The sequence below is a fragment of the Cottoperca gobio genome, chromosome 22 (assembly GCF_900634415.1).
Source record: "Cottoperca gobio chromosome 22, fCotGob3.1, whole genome shotgun sequence".
Taxonomy (NCBI): Eukaryota; Metazoa; Chordata; class Actinopteri; order Perciformes; family Bovichtidae; genus Cottoperca; species Cottoperca gobio.
This window is the reverse complement of record NC_041376.1, coordinates 12,572,687-12,582,120: the sequence shown is the minus strand read 5'-3', so window position 1 is coordinate 12,582,120 and position 9,434 is coordinate 12,572,687. Positions and strand designations below refer to the sequence as shown.

The window sequence follows — 9,434 nt, the reverse complement described above, 5'->3', positions numbered from 1 at the left end:
ATCTTCCCACATATAACATGGATTGTATGTTGCTTACAATGCATACAAGAAGGTTAACTATTAATGTATAGCTAAAAATGTCAACGTCCACAGCACGGCCGTAGTCGTTATCTTCCAGCACCTAGGGGACGTCGAGGGGGGTGAAAGGTTTATTTAATGCACTTGTTAGGATGCTCATGAGACAGTTTAACTACTTAGGGAGGGGGTATCGTGCGTTGGTATTATATTCTTTTAAATGACAATTATAATACAGTAAAACATATATATTCTTTCAAAGAATATTTATACAACAAGCTGAAGAAAATTGTTTAGTTGCTACGGTTTTGTGACGACAACCAATAAGGGTGTGTTTCGGCATGCTGTGAAGACAATAGCTCTTAGGGCTGAACAGACAGGCCCTAAAGCAACTGTCCCCACCCCCACCAAAAATCACCTGCTCTCCCCCTGGTTTGGTCTTTTGAGGCAGCAGCAGCCAGCACTGACTCACATCTCACATTAGGAGCAAGGATAGAGTTTCCCCTGGAGCCCTGCATATTTAATCAGCACAGGGCCTTCCACACACACACACAAACACACATACAGATCAACAAACAGCAGAGGGGTGGGTCGCTTAAATAAGCAAAAGTGTGGCAACAAACATAGACCAGCCCCGCAAACTGCTCAATGAATACAACTAGAGAGGGACATTTTTAGTCTCATTATTTCCATAAAATGACTTTTCTCCAGTCTTAATGAGACAAACTCCTCCAGTGTTGTGCTCACTGAACAGTGCAACCTGTTGCATGACTAATGTGCTGCTGCGCAGAGTTGTTCCAAGGTCTCTGGGGACGTGTACTGGATTCTACCTCGCCAGGCGGATGTTGAAGGTGAAATCAAGACAAGGAGAACAGTCTGTTCTCTTAAACCTCGTGCTGCGTGATGCTCGGCAATTCAGACCTAAGAATAGAAACTTCGGTAAAAAGACGTGGGTGGATTAATAGAATTAGATATGGACACAACTGTGCACAGGGCGAGAGAGAGAGAGGGTCGCGGAAAACAGATGAACGGATGTGTCCGTAAAAGGAACAAAACTACTGTGTGTGTGTGTGTGTGTGTGTGTGTGTGCGCACACGCACACAGCGCCGCATGCGTCTGTGGGCACTCCGCCTGGCGCTGCGGTGAGTGGTGAGCATCGAGGAGGAGGATTGGGAGGGCAGGGGGAGTAACGTGAAGCCGGTGTGGGGCTAGGATTACTGGGCCGTCTCTATTTCCAGCGCCACTGTCGTGTGATTCACACCGTGCGACAGCTGGGCCCGCAGCTGCCCCATATATGTAGAAGAGCGCCACAGCTGTGAAGCTGCCAGGAGCGCAGGAGCCAAGCTCATCCCTCATATACGTAACCAGGACTGCCTGCTTGCCTGCCTGCTTGCTTGCTTGGGCCTCAACCCCAAACTAATACTGTTACTCTGCCCCAAAGGAGCACAGACAGGGGTGGAGAGAAGGAGGAGAGAGCAGATAAAAGCACAAACACTTGCTGCTGCACTTTCTTTGCTCACAAAGTTCTGCACTGCCAGCCATTAGTCTTCCAAGCTTGTGAACCCAGATCAGTTTCAGTGGTTAGATTAAACCTGTCCACATTTGTCTTTGTAGATATTCCCTAAAAGCCATTTCCCTCAGCCAATAATGCTTTTCTTCTTGTAACTACTTAATAGAAGTGAATTTGTCCCACTCCTTACTCCCGAGACAAACTGGTCAGGCAGATTGTGTCTCTCTTCCCTCGCCCTCCCTCTCTCTCTCCCGCCTGCTCTGGGTGGAATATTCCCAGACGTTACAGCATTCCTGTGCAGCACACACAACAAGGTCATTGTTTACTGCAGAACAACCTGTAACACTGCCTGGCCCGCACTCCATAGAGACACTCGCCAGCGACCCTGTTGCCATGGTAACGCCCCCTGATGTCTCCCTGCTCTCCGCTGGAGCCGTCATAGACTTGCGCTCCTCTGTGGAGGAGCAAAGTGGGCTTGACAGAGTAAAAAGGTTTATAGAAGTATAGAAAATAAACATAGTCTTTTATGTTTGTCCGCGTGAGAGGGAGCGAGTATTCACGGGCTGGATGTGATGGCCTAGTGCTGATGGTTAGAGGCAGGTTTGGACTGACTGATGAAAATAACAGGTATGTGTTCCTATGAGGCAGCCTGAAGCATTGTGGGATAGCGTGCTCATGACAGCTCTGGCTCTGCCCGGGTCAGACGAGGCATCCAGGGCAGCAGTGGGGCTGTGGCTCCCCTGGTGCCCCACAACAGCTGTAGCCAATGTGGTCCTTTTTTTTCCAGGGGCAGAAGCTCACGTTTCCTGAGGCATTGCCAGCCAATCACCCCATCTCCCCCCCCCCCCCCTCCCAAACAGAAAATTCCAAATGGAGGCTAAAAACAACGATACGGCAACTGTGTCAACATGGACACCCTTCTCCCGGAAAACATTTGTACGGCAACAGCTAGCGCAAACACTCATGTACTTACTCACACATACACACACACAACACCAACACTCACAATGCAATATCGGGTTACACCGCTCACTCCAACACTTGTCATACCTGCACGCAATAGGGAGAAGCCACACCCCTCCCCATACAGCAAATATGAGAGCAGGCTGCCCTACCCTGGGCACACGGCACACTCATTAACTCAAAGACTTGAGATTAGAAAGGCATTTTGGGACAGCTGCCCTTTCTGCCACATGCTTGTCATCCACTAACGTCCAACAACACACATTTGTTTGGATGCTACTCAAAATTATCTCACTATAGCCAGGTAAAGCACATAAACATATTGAATGCACATCTTTCCTTGAAGGGCACAAAGAGTCACGGGATGGTTTGATCCGGTGAAATAGTGTTCATAGACTTTGAAGTTGTTCTGGCAGCTCCAAAGTGACCTGAAAGGTTACTTCATGTTTGTTTTTCCTTTAATTTGTCATCCATCTGTACGTGCCTACATGAAACTACATGAAACTTTGTTGCAAGACAGGGTAAAGTCATTATTTCAGGCAGACTGAATCACTGTAGTGGTTACCTCGGGTGCTAGGTACTCTGGCGTCCCACAGAACGTTTTCATGGTGGCGCCATCTTTGATCCCCTCCTTACACAGGCCAAAATCTGTGATCTTTATGTGTCCGTCTTTGTCCAGCATAAGGTTTTCCAGCTAAGGGGGAAACACACATAGGACAGATGTTAGCATCATGGTAAAATGACTCACTCACTCACATGGAGCGTTATAAAGAAAATTATTCTACGAGGTGATGGGAAAATGATTTCATTAATGTACAAAAATACAGCCATCAGTGTTTTTGAATTTCTGAAATGTTGGCAAAAGACAAATCTCAATCAGTGCCTGTTTCCATGAGCTACCTTTATGCAAGACGACAATCAATTGAGCACCAGCAACTTTGAAGACATGACAATGCTTCTTACCACAAAAGTAGCTCATTTGCTTTTCTCCCTTTTAAATAAAATGAATGAATGAATGAATTGGTCACTGAGTCCGTGAGCACATTGTGGCGTTTTAATCTACTGCCATATAGTGAGAAAGAGATGAGATGCAAAAAGCCCCTCCCCCCATCAAATTTGTGGTAACCTTCTACACCTACAGAAAGTTATTTGTATTCTTATTGTATGGGCCTTCGAGCGGAGCAGAGGCGTGTAACAATGAGTGGTAGCATGTCATGAATGTCTTTTCCATAGTAGAATATTATGATGGACAACGGCAAAGGTTGATTTGAAAATCATGTAAAGTCTTTATCGCATCTTCTCTTTATCAACATGACAACCTTTCCACCGCAGCAAAGTATACAAAGAAATTCCCTTAAACACAGGTGGATATAAATGTCATTACATGTACAGGTACATTGACCTAAAGGCCTGAAGGATGTGCAGTGTCATGACTTGAGGCGGCGTGGCCTTTTAATATCAGTGTGTCCTCCCTCTCTGTCTCTCTCTCTCAGTTAAAGTCACCTGGCAGCTGTAGCTCACACGTGGCCAGCAGCGCCTGGCCAGAGTCAGCACATCCTCCAATCCTGCTACCCTGGCATTTTCAGGAGAACCCTAGCAGGCTGGGAGCCTGCCTCATAAACCCAAGGGAGAGGGAGGGGAGGAGGTAGGGAGGGAGGAAGGGAAGGAGAGAGTGCTGTGCTGACCTGGCTGGTATAGTTTTATCATCTGGAAGTAGTAGACCTACAAATGCAAACTGCAACACCGATAACCCCCCCCCACAGCCCTCCTAAACCCAAACATGTCCTATCAGTCTGCAGCATCCATCTCTGATCCCATCTCTACAGTATAAGAGTTTCCTGTAGCTTTTGAGCGCAGACAATAAATAAAACGTCTGCAGTGTCTCTACTTTAGAATGACGGACCTATACTGTTTGTTAACAAACTTTGCTGTACTGCCAGCATACAAAATGACATCAATCAAGCACAAAGTGCACAAAAGTCACCCACTGAGAACACTGTGCGCATGCTATAACGAGAGGCGGTGGCGATGTGTTCAAAGAGCACTGGTGGTTATTTCTGTCTAGCTGCAGTAAGCGTATGGACCGAGCCTCCCTCCAGCTGCAGTGAGGTCTGGAGACTGATCTGGGGGAGGCAGATCAATAAGCCCTGGCCACTGCCAATGCTCTCGATGGAGGAAAACGCTATTTATATCCTGCCAGGGGAGAAATGAAGGGAAGGGGGGGGAAAGGAGAAAGACGGAAGACAGCGAGCATGAGAGGAAGTGAGAAAGAGTCTTCAGATCTACCTTTAGATCTCGATAGACCACGTTTCTTTCAGCATGCAGGTAGTCCAGCGCTGACACGATCTCTGCACCGTAGAACCGTGCCCGCTCCTCTGAGAATACACGATCCCTTGACAAATGGAAGAAAAGCTGAGGGGGAGATTGACAGTGGAGAAGACAAGAGAAAAGATGAAGAGAACGTTGGTTAGTTCAGGGAACAGTAACGCTGTTCTAATTCACCTACAGGTGCAGATTTAGTGATGGTTAAAATGATTTACCTCACCGCCGTTTGCATACTCCATGACAAAGCACAAGCGGTCATGTGTCTGGAAGGAGTATTTCAGTCCCTGCAGACAGAGAACAAGAACGTTAAAAGCAGAACTTGGTGATGTTTCCAGCCAATTCAAGAGGAAGCTGGCCTTTAAACAGCCGATTGTAACATGAAACATCACTATGCACAGTTGCAGCTTTGACTCTTACGATTACATTTTTAAAAAACACAAATGTCTAATAAGATCATTTTAAAAACTACAACATAGTGTATCCAGTGTCGAGTCTTTCCAACAACTGTTGTGTGGCAAACATTGGTCCCATTCATTGCACTGAGCACATCACATTATGTGTTGCCTCCACCCACCACTTAGACCCAACATTTTGGAGGAGCTTTTTACAACAACCCACCTCAGACTTCCAGAGAAACAGTTAACTAATAAAAAAAGAACGTCCAGTGTTGCTATAGAAGGCCCAGCCCGACTGCAGCCTTTGTAAGACAACTCTTCAAAACATTCCTGGTAAAACTGCCCCTTTTTTCTGAATGGATGCTGCTGGTTTGGGTTGGATTGAAGAGGCTCCCGAGGATCTCTGCGAGTTAAAATAAGGTTTGGTTTAGGTATATGGAGGGGCTCCTTACTGTCAAGAACGGATGCTTTGAATTCTGGAGGACTCTGTTCTCTGTCAGTGTGTGCGCCACTTCATCCTGAAAAAAATAAGCCACAAAGAATGTTTTTGCAACTCTCACAATGGCTAACCATTTAGATATCAGTCATTTCTCCACTGCCCTCCCCCCAGTGTCTTTTCTCCCCTTTTACTTGCTCATTGGCGTCCACTCACTTTTGCTACGATCACCTCCTTCTTTAGGATCTTCATGGCGTAGTAGCGTCCTGTGGCCTTCTCCTTTACCAGGATAACTTTGCCAAAAGTGCCTTTTCCCAGGAGTTTGAGGTATTCAAAGTCGTGCATAGTCTGGAGAGCCAGAGGAGAGGAAGTGGCGTTTGGTTACAAACAGAAGCATTAACAAACTCATGCTCTACTAGCCAGGGCACACAGTACCACTGACAACAACACAGAAGCATTTAAGGTGTGATTTCCCCCACCATGCAATTTCCATTCCTCTAATAGTTTTGCCTATATGTGGTTGTGTCAGAGTTAACCTCTGACCTGGAGCTACAGAGAATGTTGAAAATGGTTGTGTGGGGGACATCCAATCCGGTGGCCTCAGACCTTTTTGTCATGACACATGTGTGGGTTGTGAAACCTGCTGGACATACTATCTGGTGCTAAGCCACCCACGGCTGATGTTGGGAAAGTAAAAAGAAGCAGGGGAAAGGCGAAGGAAGGTGAGCAGAAGTGCAAATAAGGCAGAGCTGGGTGGAAGAGAAGAGTAATGATCCACTTGGAAGACCAGTATATACGCTCAGGGTGGGGAGGAATAAAGGTGTGTTGACTTAAGAGTCTATGGTAATGGACACTGAGGTGTGTCAATGTGGGGACATACAAAGCAGCGTAAATGGGCCGTACCACTTTCTGTCTGGGTTTGGTCAGGTAGACCTCCATGTCCATGGGGTCCGGAGAGGAGTCTATCATCTCCTCCTCTTGTTTCTGCAGGCCTTCAGCCACTGCTTGGATGGCTTTAGTCCATTCTTCCCTGAGGGAGGCACAGGCAGCAGAAAGATTACATCAGCCCATTTACCATCATGCAAGCCCAGCAGCCCAATCATGTAATTGTCTTCTTATCAACAGGAAGGCAATTGTGAGTTCTGCCAATAGCCAGTGGACCTTGTGCGAGTGCATAATAATGATTAAATGTTTGTGTGCTTTCGACATGTTAGAAAAACAGAGCTGTTTAACTGCTTTCTAGCAACAGGGGCCAATTCTCTGCATGTAAATGATTTGTGTTTTACTGCTCTGTGAGCCGAGAGGTGTGTGCTTCTCGCTTGCCTCTCCTCGGGGGTCTCCACGTGGAAGGTGCGCTCGATGACAGTGGTCCACTGCAGGCAGCGGATGATAAATGTGTTGGGCTTGGGCCGTTCCGTCTTCATCAGCTGGCACTCTGACCACAGCCAGGGAGGGAGGGAGACGGCAAGCGTGTAGGGGAGCAGAGGGGAGAGACAGACCCACAGTTATAGCCATTTATCTTTATCGCCACCCTAACAGACATTGTCGGTCAATTTGGAAAAGAACAGGTGCACTTTGGAAAACAACTTCGATCCTTAACTTTTCAGCCCCTTTACAACATACTATCAGCTAATAAGGCTGGAATTATATCGATATTATAAATATGATATGAGACTAGATATCGTCTTAGATTTTGGATATAGTAATATCGTAACACGGCCCAAGTGTTTCCTGGTTTCAAAGGATGCATTACAGTAAAGTGATGTCATTTTATATGATGTCATAGCTTATATGCTATTAATCACTTTGTCATTATATCCACATTACTGATGGATTACTTATCAAAAAACTCACTATGTAAATATTTTGTGAAAGCACCAATAGTTCACTACAATATCTTCACAATATTAATATTGAGGTATTTGGTCCAAAATAGTGATTTTGATTTTCAATGTATTTGTTAATATAGCTTTTGATAATAATTTGGAATCTGTGTTGTATCACATAAAACCCAGAATCAATAAATACAAATTCTAATATAATTCTGCAGCACTTGTTGTTGTTTTTTAAATATACCGTCGTTTTGATTTTTTCAAATTATTATTATTGGTTGGGCTACAGCTAATTTGTATATACAACTATTTTCATTGTTGACTTATCTGCCAATTATTTTCTCGATTAAGTTGGATTGTTTTGCCTATAAAATGTCACAAAAAAGCCAGAAATGCCCCGTATAATGTGTGAGAGCCAGGGTGACGTCTTCAAATTCAGAAAATGTCTAGCGTGTCCTGTGACACATTTTACTTACAATTCTTATCCGGTATTTATTAAAAAGCAAATCCCCACATCTTTTCCCTCCTTTCTCACACTTTTGCAGCAAATAATTGTCTTGTATGCAGTTTGCAAAACAATTACTCACAACAGACTAATAACTGAATTCAGAGAGCAGAGATTTCCATCTGCATCTCTTTCACACTAACATCTGTTCCCAAATGAAACATGTCAGCAAATATGTCAGAACGTGACACAAAATGGCCTCTGTCTGATAGATGGAGGACAGGGGAGTGGACCACCACTGAGATCCAACATGGCTCCATCAGGCTGAATATGTAATCCAGCTGCAGCAGCCCCGTCAGCAGCGACGCACCATGTGTCCTCTGAGGCTGGGTCGCAGTGGTGACAAAAACCAAAGCCACCGCTGATGGAGACAGAGCCTCAGAGCGGCGCCCAGATAAATACTTGAAATCAGGCGGCTAATAGCCATGATAACTCATGAGTGTCGGAGAGGAAACATTTTGTTAAACAAACAGTATGCTGTCTAATTGCTGTGTTCAGTCATCTGCACAGCTTAACACAGCAACTTTCTCTGATGTGAAGATGGAGTGGGCTCGGCTGCTCTCGGCATTTTTTTCTTTGTTGTTGTTGTTATTTTTCTGTCACAGTATAAAAACCGAGAGTTTTGGGGGGGGGAGACACACACAGAGAAGAGGAATGGCATCAGATGTATTAACGTCAGGAGCCAGACATCTAGCATGCACGTTCAGCGGCAGAGCTCGCTTTGCCCCGGAGCAGTGCCCCTATTGAATGAAACTTGCAGTGAAGCTGTTGAGATAATGCAGACAATTTGCTAATGTCTCTATTCATAATCATTTACAGTGACATACGATGATAAAGGAATACTCAATTATAATATTAGAGATTAGAGGAAATGGGCGCGCTTCTTATTGGGTGCGCTTGCTTGTTAATAATTACTTTTCAGGGTGGATAGTGAAGCGAGATGCATGTAAAAATAAAAACAAGTACGGAACATATTTTGTTACAACAATGCAAGTAAAAACAAGAAAGCAGCAAACAACAACAAAAAACAAGCTGCCAGGAAACAGAGGGGGAAAAATGCAGTGGTTTCTCTGAAGCAGATACTCACGTGCGACAGAGAAGTTATTTAAGGGGGTTTCCAGCTGGTCAACATCTTGCGGTCGCTCTTTGTAGCCAATGAATGTACCATCACTCTTCAGGAGAAAATACCTCGGCCTCCAGGTCTTGATGTATTCTCCTGATATGAGAAAGAGATTGAAAAGGACTGTTGAGTTATAAGAGACAAGATAAAAATCAACTTGTGACAAAGTAATAGAGATTTTCAGAGGGTTTCAAAACGCCACACGCTTTCACGTTCTCAAAATGCTGACCAATGCAAAACGACTATTTTGTTTGGATTGTGGTTTCATGATTAATGACAACACATTGTCACACAGCCCTTTCTCTTTCGGTCTTAATTCCCAGAGGTGCAACC

General features: G+C 45.0%; 1 protein-coding gene across 1 annotated transcript in view; it reads right to left on the bottom strand.

Annotated features, from left to right (window-relative positions):
- Nucleotides 1-9,434, bottom strand: part of akt1 (v-akt murine thymoma viral oncogene homolog 1) — a 29,920-nt gene that overhangs the window by 2,267 nt on the left and 18,219 nt on the right. Inside the window, exons 3-11 of the mRNA XM_029461195.1 lie at nt 9,069-9,197; nt 6,968-7,079; nt 6,548-6,674; nt 5,861-5,992; nt 5,661-5,726; nt 5,029-5,097; nt 4,775-4,900; nt 3,054-3,182; nt 86-121 (exon numbers count right to left, since the gene is read on the bottom strand). Coding sequence (XP_029317055.1) covers nt 86-121; nt 3,054-3,182; nt 4,775-4,900; nt 5,029-5,097; nt 5,661-5,726; nt 5,861-5,992; nt 6,548-6,674; nt 6,968-7,079; nt 9,069-9,197 — 926 coding nt within the window. The remainder of the gene's footprint in view (nt 1-85; nt 122-3,053; nt 3,183-4,774; nt 4,901-5,028; nt 5,098-5,660; nt 5,727-5,860; nt 5,993-6,547; nt 6,675-6,967; nt 7,080-9,068; nt 9,198-9,434) is intronic.